Here is a 15,229-nt window from a genome sequence, read left to right as displayed (position 1 = left end):
ACTCAGAACAACTACAAAGATAATCCACAGTGGTGTGAAAGTGCGAAGCCAGAAAATTCCCAGGTACAGTGGTGCCCTGCAAGACGAATGCCTCGCAAGACGGAAAACCCGCTAGACGAAAGGGTTTTCCATTTTCAGAGGTGCTTCGCAGGACGAATTTCTCTATGGGCTTGCTTCGCAAGATGAAAATGTCTTGCAATTCTTGAGGGGGTTTTTCGCTCCCCACCCCCTTTTTCTAAGGTGCTAAGTTGCTAATAGCCTTTTAGCAGCTAATCCGCTAATCCCTTAAACCTTTAATAGCCGCTAATAGCCGCTAAACCGCTAATAGCGCTAATCCGCTAATAGGGTTGCTTCGCAAGACGAAAAAACCGCTAGACGAAGAGACTCGCGGAACGGATTAATTTCGTCTTGCGAGGCACCACTGTATATCAAGAAATTAATCCATAAGCTCCATCATATGTGTTTTGATGTCTCCACAAAACGAGTAACCCCTTGAGGTGTGGATGCAGATCTGTACACTCATCTGTGATAAAGGGAAGGGTTTTGTTTTTTTAAGTTGATAAGATGGTTGCACTTAGACTTCTAAGTGTAAAAAAAACCCCTCAGCTTTTCCATGCAGTAAATGTACAAGTTATTGAGACTGGGTTCCAAATTAAATGTATAGGAACCATTCTAGGTACTTCATTACAACATTGCAAAAATGATTTGAAAACAAGGAACTGTCCAAAAGCAGTATACAATATGATATGCGGTGTGGTGGAACCAAAGTCGTGTCTCTATACAGGTGACTTTCAACTTATGTGGGAGTTATGTTCCAGGGATGATGATTATGATGATGATACCTTTCAAGTATTTAAGTGTCCTATTGGAGCTTTCTATGTCCAAAATAAAGGGATTTACGTGGGTTATGTTTAAGGGTTCTTGAAACCCATCTTTGACCCAGAATCTCCACAAAGATCTCTTTGGAGAGAATTTCACTGAGCACGTGAATCCTCTCATAATATCTTAATTTCTCAGCCCCTCGAGTGAATCTCAAAAGCTACATTTGTAGAAGGAGCATGCAGACAAGTGAAATTAATGTGCTTCACAGCACTTCCGGGGGGGGGGGGGGTTGCGCACAGATACATGAGGCATGTCGACAGCCACTTCTACAAAGAGACTGAAACTCAAGCTTCCACCAGCTCTCTAAAAACCAAAAAAGCCCTTTTAAGAAAGTCGCTTGTGACCAACGAACATGCAGAGATCAAACACTCAAATATTTGATCCAAACACTCTAATCAGCAAGCAAAGATACTGATGTCTAATTTTAAATTCTTCTTATTTCATACGTTAGAAGTGACAAGATCAATAGACAAAGAAAAACACACCAGAACTTCAATGACATAATATTTCCTTGTCTAGAAACCAACTATAATGCCCAGGAGCAAAATAGTGGGGGGGAATGATTTTTTTTTTTTTAATAAAAACATTTTCAACATTTCTCTTTTCCCTTTACTACTAAAGGCATCTGCATAAAGGCTTCCTTGCTTCTGTGTTAGCTTTGGAGGCTCTTGCACAAATTCCTCTGTGGCAGCAAGTAATTTTGACTTTTTTCCTTATTTGCATGAGAATGAACTACTGATGCAAAAGGTTCTCTTTGATGCACTTCTCTACTTCCCTAGGAAAGGTGCATTGGAAAAAGTGTCCCACAGCAACTAATTAGCACGGAACTTATTTTTTCTTTATAGGAAATGTTATGGCAACTTATCCGTTTCAGCACAAGTCTTTGCTCAACAACGGTCAGAAAAATTAAATCCTGGTTGGCAAAGGAAATGGACAGATTATAGGGTTTTGAGTTCATGTCACAATACTTCTGCACAAAAATCAGCTACAGATCATCTAGCAGCAAAGCTATGGTGATCATGAAAGGCACACTCACGGGGCATCAGCATCCTAGCTTAAGCACTCAGCTTTCTTTCTGGTCCTACCAAAGCCTAGTAAGCTGAGCCTTCCACTTCCAGATGGTTAGTGGCAGGTCTCTGGGACATAATCAAGGCTTTAAGATCCTTCTAAGAATTTGCTGATTCTTGGCTGACTGCAGAGGTTCTGTTTCATAGAACCATAGAATCATGTACACACACACACACACACACACACACACACAGTGGTACCTCGGGTTACATATGCTTCAGGTTACATACGCTTCAGGTTACAGACTCCGCTAACCCAGAAATAGTACCTTGGGTTAAGAACTTTGCTTCAGGATGAGAACAGAAATCGTGCTCTGGTGGCACAGTGGCAGCAGGAGGCCCCATTAGCTAAAGTGGTGCTTCAGGTTAAGAACAGTTTAAGGTTAAGAACAGACTTCCAGAACAAATTAAGTACTTAACCCGAGGTACCACTGCGTGTGTGTGTGTATGTATGTGTGTGTGTGTGTGTGTGTGTATGTATACACACACACACCACTTAATCAGAAAATATCTCTAAGCAGTTTACACCCCAATGTAAAATATTTAAAAAAACAAAAAGGAATAAAAAGATTTAAAAAAGCAGACAATAACATTATCGATACCAGCAGCTCCCCATTTACACGGGGGTTACGTTCTGAGGCACCGCACATCTAAGTGAAATCGTGTATATTTACTGTTTCAAACCCACGTTTACTGTTTCAAGCCTGATGTGCTCTATCACAAACTTGGTTCAAATGGACACATTCCAGTATGTATTTGACCTTTTCAGGGAGAGGCTGATAGAAAGCAAAGCATTGGCAAAACTGCATACAGGGAAGAGAATTAGGAAGGAGGCAATTTGCTAGTTACCCAGAAGGAATCACTGGTCTACATCATTGGACATCTTTATGTCTAATACGTACCATATTTTTCGCCCCATAGGACGCACCGGCCCATTGGACGCACCAAGTTTTTTTGGGGGGAAATAAAGAAAAATTTTTTTATTTCCCCCCCAGGTGCTTGTGGGGCCGGCAGCGGGGAGAAGCACTCTTCTCCCCGCCGCCTGCCTGCAGCCCATGTCCGGGGATAGCGGGAAGACGCGCTGCGCCTCCCAGCTGTCCCTGGAGCTGGCGGGGCTGGCGGCGGGGAGAAGCACACGTCTCCCCACCATCAGCCTCCAAACCACATCGGGAGACAGCGGGATGGCGGCATTCCACCTCCCCGCTGTCCCCCGACCTTGTGGGGCTGGCACTGCGGCTTTCGCTGAAGCCTGGAGAGCGAGAGGGGTAGGTGCGCACCGACCCCTCTCGCTCTCCAGGCTTCAGCGAAAGCCTGCATTCGCCCCATAGGACGCACACACATTTCCCCTTCATTTTTCGAGGGGAAAAAGTGCGTCCTATAGGGTGAAAAATACGGTAGTTTTCAACAAGGAGCAAACGGCTTCAGGTGCAACAGGAATCGTAGAATTGGAAGGGACCATGAGGATTGTCTAGTCCAATGCAGGAATCTTTTGCCTAACATGGAGCCTGACGCCACAGCCCTGAGATGAACAATCTCTTGCTCTACTGACTGAGCTAGGAGCAGTAAAGAGGAATCTCATCTTAGACACTCCCCCCTCCAACTCCCTATGCCTTTGTCCTTTTACGAGTTCCAAACGGCTATAAATAAATGCGTAAATAATGTTGTAGTATTCATTGGCGATATTTCAAACTGACACCGAGCTTTTCAAAGGAAAGAGGCTGCAGGTAGGATGTGATTTATATTGTAACTAACGGTTGCTATATTCATCCTAACAAGACAGATGGGAAAGTAATATCAGTCAGAAAACACCAATTCAACCTGTCTGGAAGTATTGAAATAATATGAGCTGACAGTTTAAGTTATCATTTTGCGAAAACTTCAGAAAAATTACTTGGCGCCTGCTATTCTCTTTATGCCCCATCTCTCGGAGAATTGGTTCTAAATTAGAAATGAGGCTTCAGAGTGAGCAGCATTCAAAACGTAAATTAAAAAGTGGAAAAATTAAAAAGGAAACTGTGGAGACCCTGGTTTCAAAAGTTACCCAGGCTCATTTTTCAAATGACAGCAACATCTGAAGGACGCAATTTATATTTGGTTCTCCACAACGAATGAAAGGCGGCGGAGGTAAATAACGTTTCATAAAATATCGATTTTGAGCGTTGTCTGTTGCTATGCTGATATATCAAAGTAGAGCGAAAAGCTGCAAAAATAACAGGAAACAAAAAAACAAAAATAGGAATCTCTGAACAATGTTACAGGGTTACCACAGAAACAGTGGTCAACGGTAGAAGAACTTAATGCTCATTTAACCAGACTTCTGAATGAGTGAACTAATAATAATAATAATAATAATAATAATTTATTATTTATACCCTGCCCATCTGGCTGCATTTCCCTAGCTACTTTGGCAGCTCCCAGAAGAATATTATTATTAATATTAATAAGAATAAGAATAATGATAAAACATCAAACATTAAAACCTTCCCTAAACAGGGCAGCCTTCAGATGTCTTCTAAAAGTCAAACAGTTGTTTATTTCCTTGACATCTAATGGGAGGGCGTTCCACAGGCTGGGCGCCACTACCAAGAAGGCCCTCTGCCTGGTTCCCTGTAACTTCGCTTCTCGCAGTGAGGGAACCACCAAAAGGCCTTCAGAGCTGGACCTCAGTGGGAGGGTACCACTACCGAAAAGGCCCTCTGCCTTTTAGTGGAACTCACATGCTTGGCATGACTTTGCAACTGGAGGAGTCAAATGAAAGGTGTCAGAGGCATTTGTGCAATTCAGGTTGAATATGAGTAGACCTGCAGGACTGATGAATGGGCATGGGTCTCTCTCTTTATGTGTGTGGTTGGGTTTTCACTCATGTCTCTATCACTGTCTGCATTCTGAGCATAGTGGGGACTATACAAATTCCTCGGGGGGCGGGGCGGGGGGGGGGATCAGCACCACAGTGCTTCCACTCTAACATCCCCGACAAATATAGTTTACGAAGGATTAGCAAGTGTAGTTCTGTTTGCGATGCACCTACAAAGCTCTTACCTGTTTTCAGCACTCGCGTGGACCGCAGACACAATACTTTCTAATATCTGGAAAGGATCTTTTTTGAAAGGAGACTGGCCACCGCTTTCACTATGGAGGGAAAGAAACGAAAGCAAGGTTGTAGAAACACATGCTTCAGAAAGAAACATTTCAGAATCCTTAATGCTTAAGAGTGTGTAATTCTATGCTATTTATCCAGCAGCAAAGCACGGCAAATGGCACATTTTTCTACGCAGATGTTGCCTTTTATCACTGTCACAACAAATAAAAAAGGAAAGATGAAGCTATAATGCCAGACCCCCAATTATGCCAAAGGGAGAAAGACTGGAATAATTTGTTGCCAGAGTTTTACTGTAGTTGCTCGCCGTAAGTCACCATAAAACTCACGGGTGAAGTCAGACTCTCATACCACTTTTGCTGAATGGCTTGTGTGTTGAGAAGCAGAATCTAGTGCATGAACCGGGGGCTAGCAAACTGCTCATGAATGCTTGGGCCCCCACCAGAAATTTCACTCCCTTCTATTCCTTTGCCATGTTGCAAAAAACTTATCTTCAGGCTAGGGTAGGGTTGCCATACATCCAGGAAATCCCAGACATGTCCTCTTTTGGGGGGGCCAACATGCTCATCTGGGGGGATTCTCACAATTTAGAGCAATTGTCCAGGTTTTCAGGAAAAAAATTGTATGTGGCTCTGGTTCAGGTTCGGGTTCAGTCTTGGGCGGCCTGGGCTCTGGCTTGGTCTTGGGCTCAGCAGTGGCTCAGGCTCAACAACTTTTTGTGTCCAGATTTTTACCTCATAAATATGGCAACCCTAGGCTAGGGAGAAGGTGGCAGCAGTGGAAATGGCAGGGGGTCCCCAAGCATGTTTCCACGCCTGGGACGAAACTACCGGTCTCATTATCCCTGGTAGAAAAATTGTCAGCCTGCGCGTCTCTCCCACATGTGGTTTTTCTTCATCAGGCTATGAAACTAGGTACTTGGATCAGGGGACAGGGGGAAGCAGTGAGTGGGCAGAATGAAGGTGAGCAGCACCTGGTTCACCCTTTCCACAGCAGGCCCAGGAAATGCCTTGATACTTTTTTGTGCACATTTGAACTGGGGAACTGAAGTAATGTTGGTTGTGGTTTAGGGGAGGTCAAGATGGAGAGCCTTCTCTGTCTTTGACCCCACAATGTCAAACCTAGAAATGACTGCCATTCTCTGTGCAATACATGGCAATTTAGGCAGGTGGTTGCTGATTACAGTGGTGCCTCGCAAGATGAAATTAATTCGTTCCGCAAGTCTCTTCGTCTAGCGGTTTTTTTGTCTTGCGAAGCAACCCTATTAGCGGCTTAGCGGCTTAGCGCTATTAGCAGATTAGGGGCTATTAGCGGCTATTAAAGGCTTAAGGGATTAGCGGATTAGCTGCTAAAAGGCTAAAAAAGGGGGTGGGGAGCGAAAAAAAACCCTCCAGACTCGCAAGACATTTTCGTCTTGCGAAGCAAGCCCATAGGGAAATTCGTCCTGCGAAGCGCATTGAAAAACGGAAAACCCTTTCGTCTTGCGGGGCACGACTGTAGTTTATAGGTGGGGTTTCCCCCCCGTTTGTTGGATTAAATCCAGGAAGTATGTTTCAGAGCTTTTCATTAATGCAATGTGGGTTAGGTGGGCCTCATGTAAAACCTAAGCATTCAATTAAATTTAAGAATACACTTTCAAGGGTCTGTGGGAGTGCAAATGTAACTTACCTTAAAGCACCCACCACTTTATTTACCGCTGTCCTTACTATATCGCTAGGCGAGAGTCCCAGATCTCCAACAGCAACATCCAATAGTTTCTGTATCATATCCAGGGGCTGACCATCTATACACATAGTTACAGCTTGCTCATTGATTTTCTCTTTTTCTGACCGGGATAAATCATACTGGTGCCCATATTCTCTTAGTATATCCTGGAGAGAGAGAGAGGTATTTTAAATGCACATGGAGCAGTCAACTTTTCCTTTGCGGGATTTATGCTCAATAGGTCAACCTTAATTAAAACTTCAGATTCCGCTGCTCACTGAAGACACAAGAAAAGACCTTCCCAAAACACTCAAAACAGAAAGCTCTGGACTGCACACCAATAAATTACAACAGGAGTTATTACTTCCATCACTGCACAAAGCAATTTTAGGAACTAATCAGATAGGACTAGAAGCTCATAATGCTGTTTTAAAAATTTCCATGCTTACGTATTTCTGTGTAGGTTTCTACTGCTTTTAGTACAAGTGGGCTTTACAGCACCCTGAAACTGGATTTGATGTGATAAGCTGTGTCCAAAGGATGTTACTGCATAGTTGGCTACCATAATATAATACAAGTATTAAGTGGCCATGGGTTAGACTCAGAATTATAGAGTTCTGAGTCTCCTGTAATGCTCCAACCTTCTGTAATGCTGGAATTCTGCCCACAGCCATCCCTGGGTGGGCTTGAACCTCCAACCATCTGGTTAACAGTCAGATGTACTGACCCACAGCACCACTGGAGGGATTGTATCCAATGCTCCCAGTCCACTAGTGCAAGGGCCTTTAAGGTAGTGGGGGTTCATTTCTCCAAGTTGCACAGCAGAGACACTACTTTTTTTACTTTCCTCTACAAATTGAACATAGAAATGCAAACTTTCCACCTGTGGAACCTCTGGCCCAAGCGGATGTCCTTTTGCAAGATGCTAGCAGTATAAGCTCATCATCAATTCCTTACGACAATGCTATGCTGGATACAACCCCATAAAATATTAACTCAACACTGCCAACATTATTTAATTGGAGGTCAGGTGGGTCAAAACAGAGTCAAGGAACTCCAACTGCGGCTAAGTTCTCGTGAAGTTTCAGGAGGTTCTCAGCTAACTTCTTCCAGAAACATTCATGGAGAAAGGATTCCAGTTGTCTCCAATGGCTTTGCCTTAGCAGAAAGTGCTTCCCCTCACATAAGTCAAGGCACCTGATTTTCACGGAACCCCACCCTCAATTCAGCCCTCTACACCATATCCCGTTCTGTTTCAGAAGACCTCATAGCCATCAGGAACAGTACAGGTGGTGTGGTGTTAAGTGGGTAGGAGAGAGTAAATCAAACCCAGTCATCATCAGATACAACCCTGTTAATCGAAATGGCCATGTCAAAAAACATCCATTTAAAAAATGTACCTACCATAGGTATCTCATGTATTCGAAGAATGAAACTTTAAAGGTACATTGAAAGTTAAGTTTCTCATACCTGAGCCCCTGTGCTGTATTTTTGAGGAACTGTTTAAAGGGGTAAGGGAATGGGGGATCGGTTTTTTGATAAAATCCAGAAACAGCAAGTCCAGTAAAACAACATGAATGAGACAGAACAGCTGGAGGTGGGAACGAAACAGCCACCAAGTGTTAAATTAAATAATAAAAATGGGAAATGGGTAACAAGTGCATACATATAATGCACATCAATCTCTGACTTTTTTCTTCTGGGTTTCTGGGGTTTTTCCTGTTGTTATTCCGTCTCTCACAGCTACAATAAACCTACCATTAAAATTATGGACTGGTCATTTCTTCGTCAGAGGGCAAGCTTAGCAGGGGATCAAATACTTTCCCCCCTCACTGTATAGGCAGATGACTTATCAACCATGCAGGTATGTTACCAATTTATTTGGGCTAGGGAGTAGACTGCTAAACATTAAGTAGTATCAAGGTGACTTGCAACAAGAAACATACAATATATAAGATATCTAAAAACTGTTCCCCAAAATGATACTGCCAGTGAGCCAACCCATTCTTCTGAAAAAGCCTATAGAAATGCGCATGTGTGTGTGTGTGTTCAGCATCGCAAATAATTATTATGTGTAACACTGATTTGGTCAGTTTTTTTCATTAAAAAATCATTTACCTGGTCACTGTTTTTAAGGGAAGAAATAAAGCTATGGCTAAGTGTTTCCAGGTGTGCGAGAGATTGCTGTAGGTGACTCAAAGCATCTTCATAAGTGATTTGCCTGCCAGGCATGTCTTCTGCATGGTCTCCCTCGGAGGACCTTTTCCCAGCTTTTTCGGCGATGTGTTTCACTGACTTAATAGCCTTCCTCGTCATCTCTACCCGGGAATCAACTGACAGCTGAGAAAAGATAATGCACGTTTCATCATAAATTGTCACATGCAATGCAAGGTGTATCTGGATACAAATGAGTAGCTGAGCAAAACATAAACACTGATTAAGGTAATTGTCTTTCCTTCTAAAGGACAAGAACGTGTTAAACATAACAGAAAATGTGAAAGAGAGCGGCTTTGTTACTTAAAAAGAGCCATTCCTTTCAAGTTTCTAATCCCATGTTAGCTCGTTCTTTTGTCACGCCTACATCTTCTTGAGCGATTCCATTATCTAACTTTAAAAGTCTTCGTTTTTTAAAAAAGAACCAACACAAATAACTTCCTCTCCTAAAGCATTATAGTCTGTAACAATCTTGAGGCATAACTTTGTATATGCTTTAAATGTTTTCAAAAATTCATTTGAAGCTACCAGCTGGAAGTTTTCCACTCTCATTGGAAGATGATTTTTGTTTTGTTTTTTAAAAAATATTCATGTTAAATATTCATGTCGAAAAGGGTGACTAAGCAGAGAGGCAGCAGAAGGCCTGTACAATTCCATTTTCTTCTTCTAATGAATCTACCTCAAAGGCGCTCAGTGGTTTCCAGCCAATTACACAATGCGGCTTTCATTATATTCCTAGGATTGGATGCACCACCTCACAAAACCACATTGTTTCAGGTGAGGTGATGGACTGCAGCGTGCCACAGGTATGTGTCAGTCGACTGTGAGTGAGAAATTGTTGCCCCAGAAAGGCACCAACATATTAAATAACATTTCTCAGCTACGACGTCAGTCCTGAACCATAAACTACCCTCAACAGCAGGGCAAGCTACTCTTGAGTATACCTTCTACAAGGTGAGCTATTTTTAATTCATTTGCAGTGTGTCCACTGGCCTGAAGAAAGAGAAATTGAGTTTTTATCCCACTGGGCCATTTATCCTCAGGCTTTATAGTTCTTGAATGCCCAATATGCATGATAAATTCCAGTTCATGTACTTCATTGGGCTGTCTTCATCTTTTATGTGGTGTTTTTAGCACGTGGAGTGCTGTAACGTGCCTTCCATAAGCTAATGCATAACTATTTATTTAGCTTGCAAATAACTTGACTTGTTCCAAAGGCCAAGGCCAAGGAACAATGCTCATATAAAAAAGGGTCTGCAAAACACATGGAATGTGTTTATGTTTCATTCGTTCATCGCCTCGTACCAAAACATTATCACAGTAACTTAATTCGCAGAGCAGAGTATACAGTACAAATGGAGCAGTTACATAAAAAATTAAAGCACAACTGTTACTGTATTCCTTTCGGCGTCTGCTAAAAGAATTCTTGTTTAGACAAGCTTACCCAGATGCTTCGGAAGTTGGCTTGAATTTTAATCTGTTTTAGTATTTTAAGTTTTTGTACGTTTTAATGTTCATCGTTTTATCTTTTCATAGACACCTTTGAGGGCTCCCCCCTTTCTTATAATCAAGCGGTGTATAATTGTTATAAAGTAAACAAACAAATAAAAACGATCATACATTAATTATCCCAAATCAAGAACCGCCCCCTGCCCTGCTGCGTGTTCTCATAAAAACCCACCAAGCAGCAGAAAGTTAAGAATAAAATGTCTGGGAAAGGTGGGAAAAGGTTACTGTCAGTTCCAGGCAAGACTCCTAAGTCAGGGTGGACACTACATAAAGGGTCCTCACTCTTATTTCTACTGTCCACGCTTCTGCTGGAAAAGGCACGCTTACTTGGGAGCAAGCCCCCTTTAAGCTCAGTGGGGCGCTTATGTTTTGAGTAGACACATATACAATTGCACTGCCCGTGTACGAACACTTACAGACAAGCTCTCAAAAGTGCAGGAGCCATGGGAACACTTCTTGGGGACATCTTCAACATGAGTAGGCAAACTAAGGCCCGTGGGCTGAATCAGGCCCAATTGCCTTCTGGATCCGGCCTGCAGACGGTCCGAGAATCACTGCGTGGATCGCCAGCATGCACGTTCTTTCCCTCTCCCTCCCTCTCCCTCACATGGCAGCGGCGCCGGTGCCTCTGCTCTCCTTCCTCCTGGCTTCTTCCCGCCCTGCCTAGAGGAGGAAGGGGGCTGGGCTTTGTTGGTGCCAGCAGCAGCAGTGCTTGAGCGGCCTCCATTTTAAGCAGCCCCTTTCGTGCGCTGCAAGACACAGGTAAGCAGCCCCAAAAAATATACTCCGGCCCCCACAAGGTCTCTCTCTTTTTTTGCCAGTCTTCCTTTTCACCTGCAGCCCCCAAAGCAGCTCCCATGCTGTTCCAGTGGGTCAGCCCATCCTCTGGAAGAGCTTTCAAGAGACAAAAGGGGCAGGGGAAACTGTGGGAAAATCATCCTCTTTCCTTTAGTGGGAGCTCTTCAGGAGCAGAATTCCAATGATGGGAACTCTGGTTTCCAGCCCTAAGAATCCTTATTATACTTCAAGCATAAGAAAGCAGATTTGGCGCTTACATATTATGCAAAATATCTTTTATTAACATATCCATTATTTTTTAAGGAGAATCGTTCCCAACCCTTCCCTTGTCTTCTCTGTGCATTAAAATGCTCAAAATCTGGGTAAAGTGATGCAGACGGATGCATTATGCACGCAGTTGGATTGTTCTGTTGGATGCTAAAGAACAGCGAAAGTGTTTGCCATGTTCTGAAGCCACAATGATCTTGAAAGCAGAGATTAGTCCATTTAAAAGAAGAATTCTAGGGCTTTAATTGTACATTCATTTCTGCCTAGTGATAATACGTTTTGATAGTGCTACAGTTCATCATTGCCTGCATTTTGCAAAATATGTGAAAAGCAATTTCCTTTTTTGAAAGGGTTTTGATTTTTTTCGAGGGGAGTAAAGGATATCTGCTCCCACTATCCAAACTGAATAAAAAGGGTCATATGCAGCCTTCTTTTACATGAGCAGGAGGCAACTGATTTGAAACATAAATGAAATTTCACTCCTAAACTTTATTATCAGGAACAAGCTACCAGCTTGCACACTCTTATCAACTGCATTCAATTGGGTTCTATACTGTAGCTGAAAATGGTGCTCTTGCACAAAGGCTGTGTTTTAGATATCATACTAAGCCATAGTTTAGAATGATAAGAACAAGCCATAGTGAGACTTAGGCTCATATTCTCCCTTCCCCTCCTTCAGTGTGGCCTTCTGGCGGTTCCCTCACTGCGAGAAGTTAGGTTACTGGGAACCAGGCAGAGGGCCTTCTCTGTAGTGGTGCTGGTCCTGTGGAATGCCTTCCCATCAGATGTCAAGGAAATAAACAACCACCTGACTTTTAGAAGACATCTGAAGGCAGCCCTGTTTAGGGAAGTTTTTAATGTTTGATGTTTCATTGTGTTTTTAATATTCTGTTGGGAGCTGCCCAGAGTGGCTAGGGAGACCCAGCCAGGTGGGCAGGGTATAAGTAATTAAATTATTATTATTATTATGAAGAGAAACTCAGAAGCTTTTGCTTCCAGTTACCACCGAAACCCTAAACTTCATCTTATCTGAACTGTGCTTTTTCTATTATTAGCAAACCATCTTCATAAACCATGGTTTCAAACATACAATAGATAGATTAATCACCATTAGTTAATAAAATAACAAGCTGCTGCTAATCTAATTAGGAATCTTCTAAACTGCTTCTTGCTGCTGCTCCCTAGAGGAGGAACAGGAAGCACACAAGTGAGAAGTTTATTCGAATTCTTGCTTGAAAAACAAGACAAAGCCCCCTTGGCTATTTGCATAATCCTTTAGCTTCTCAACTAACATAATGGGCTGTTAGGAATCCTCTGTGACTAATCCAAGATAGATGTTTCTGTGTTATTCTGAAAGTCCAACTGAAAAATCATCTTTGAGGGGTCATAGCCGCATAATGAGTTGAATGCTATTATTTAGATATTCGGAAGGGCTCCTGATCCCTCTGCTAACATAAGGGGAGTGACTTTATCCAATTCCTCCTTCTTCCTGCACCCAATGAAACTCAGTCACCAAGGATCAGGGGACCCCACTCTCACCCAACAGCATGAAAGTTGGTGTGTGGGATTCTTACATTCATGGACAGGTGTAATTGCATACAACCCAATATTCCAGGCACCCAGACTACATAGCATATGATAAAAAATATTTAGAACCAGCAGAAATCTGCAAGAACCTGGAGTTTGGGACATGCCAATAGATTACTTCCGTTTACCATATATATATATACCGGTATATATATCCCTGTGATTTAAGTTATTAGCAAATATTCCAATTAAAAAGTTGAACTTCATACATATGCCAGTGAGAAGCAAAGCTTTTGAACACTTCAGATGAAATATCTGAATTTACACAATGCAGCTGTAAACGTGTACTTACCTTGGTGACAGCCTTTGAGGAAAAAGTAATTTCATCTATGAAATTGATAATATCTCCTGGGTGGAGTCTATCAAAGTACTTGGCACAGATATCATATGAATGCAACCATTCAGCCATGGTTTCTGGAGCTCTTTTAATAAGATGGGGGTCCCCATCCCAGAAGAGTTTTTTGATCCAGATGGCATAGACAGAGCTTGCGGAAAGCATCCCTCCATCTTTTTCTGGGATTTTAGGAGCAAGCTTGGAAATGGATAAAATGTTTTGACTTGTGAGGACCGGATCCAAAGCTTCCAGGGGACTCACATTGTCTTCCGTAAGCTTTTTGTAATTGAGACCTAACAGCGGAAAGAGATGAGCAGAAGTCCTTAAGTTAGATCGTTAAATAAAAGCATCGCAACTAGCAAACTCTAATAACATAAGAACCGCTATCTATGGGTGACAGAGACCTACTAGCAGTGCAGGAAGATCCCTCCTTGCTAGCACTAACTCCCAGCATCTGGCAATGAAAACCTGTGTTATGCAAGGGCCACTTAAAGAACAAAACATGCATTAAAAAGGAGGAGGCAGGAATGCCCAAAGACTCACGAGAATCAGCTTGATCGCTACCAACGTTTACAGGGAAATAAGTCCCACCATGTTCAATGGGTAAGCATGCACAGGACTGCAGCCTCAGGGTTTTGCTTTTTTGCATATGGTTTGGTGGGAGATTATGGGGCGGGGAGTGTAAGAGAAGGCAGGGGAATGCTAGCAAAACCATCAATTTGATTCTAGAGCTAGTGAAGGGCAGGTAAGAAATATAACAACTACCGTATTTTTTGCTCTATAAGACTCACTTTTTCCCTCCTAGAAAGTAAGAGGAAATGTTTGTGCGTCTTATGGAGCGAATGCAGGCTGCACAGCTATCCCAGAAGCCAGAACATCAAGAGGAATTGCTGCTTCCGCTGCACAGCGATCCCTCTTGCTGTTCTGGCTTCTGAGATTCAGAATTTTTTTTTTCTTGTTTTCCTCCTCCAAAAACTAGGTGTGTCTTGTGGTCTGGTGCATCTTATAGAGCGAAAAATACGGTATGTTACTCGCATCTAGGTCCCTCCCTACCCTTCCACACTTGCATATATGTAACATGTCCTCACACAGATATATATATATAGAAAGCTTCTTCTTTTTTAATGGTGAACTTTCACAAATTCAGAAAATCCCCCAGGTTGTATCCAGTGGCGGCTTTGCCTTAGCAGAAAGTGATTTGCTTGTGCAAAGGATAGCACAGTTTTCTCAAATGCCCCTGCACTCCTTCATGTCATATCTCATTTTGCTCCAGAAGGTCCACAACTTTCAGGAACAGATTTCTGGAGGGGACAAAGTAGGAGCAATTGGCAAAAACTGGGTGTCCTAATTTGAACGAGCAGAAATTCTCTCCTTTAAGGCAAATCTGATACAGATTTAGTCTTTGTTGGTGTTATCAATTCACAGTTTCCATCCAGGCTACCAATTTACAACTATTTTACGTGCTTCCACAAAGCAAAAGCCTAACATTGTTTTAGATAGGTTCAGTTTTTGTTTTGTACTAATAGTAAGAGAAGACTCTTTGAATCCGTTTTCATATTTATTTTTTACACATATGTTGTCTAATAGCACATATATGTCAAAATATAAAGCCTAGTTTGACACAAACAATAGCAATAAATGTTTCTTGTTACAAAATTAAGTATTTAAAAATGAGTCCATTTTCCAGCTCCAAAATCTCACCAGAGCTATTTCAAAACGACCAACAAGCAGGTAACATATGACATTTGCCTCCATGAAAGCATATTGATA

General features: G+C 42.3%; 1 protein-coding gene across 2 annotated transcripts in view; it reads right to left on the bottom strand.

The window, feature by feature from the left end:
* NBAS (NBAS subunit of NRZ tethering complex) overlaps window positions 1–15,229 on the bottom strand; it is a 175,144-nt gene that overhangs the window by 24,087 nt on the left and 135,828 nt on the right. For both annotated transcript variants that reach the window (XM_083431294.1, XM_083431293.1), the window contains 4 exons: window positions 13,418–13,752; window positions 8,869–9,090; window positions 6,715–6,917; window positions 4,989–5,078 (listed from right to left, as the gene is read on the bottom strand). In XM_083431294.1, coding sequence (XP_083287420.1) covers window positions 4,989–5,078; window positions 6,715–6,917; window positions 8,869–9,090; window positions 13,418–13,752 — 850 coding nt within the window. The remainder of the gene's footprint in view (window positions 1–4,988; window positions 5,079–6,714; window positions 6,918–8,868; window positions 9,091–13,417; window positions 13,753–15,229) is intronic.

This window comes from Podarcis tiliguerta, assembly GCF_965153285.1.
Source record: "Podarcis tiliguerta genome assembly, chromosome: 3".
Classification (NCBI taxonomy): Eukaryota; Metazoa; Chordata; class Lepidosauria; order Squamata; family Lacertidae; genus Podarcis; species Podarcis tiliguerta.
This window is presented reverse-complemented; position numbering and strand designations above follow the sequence as displayed.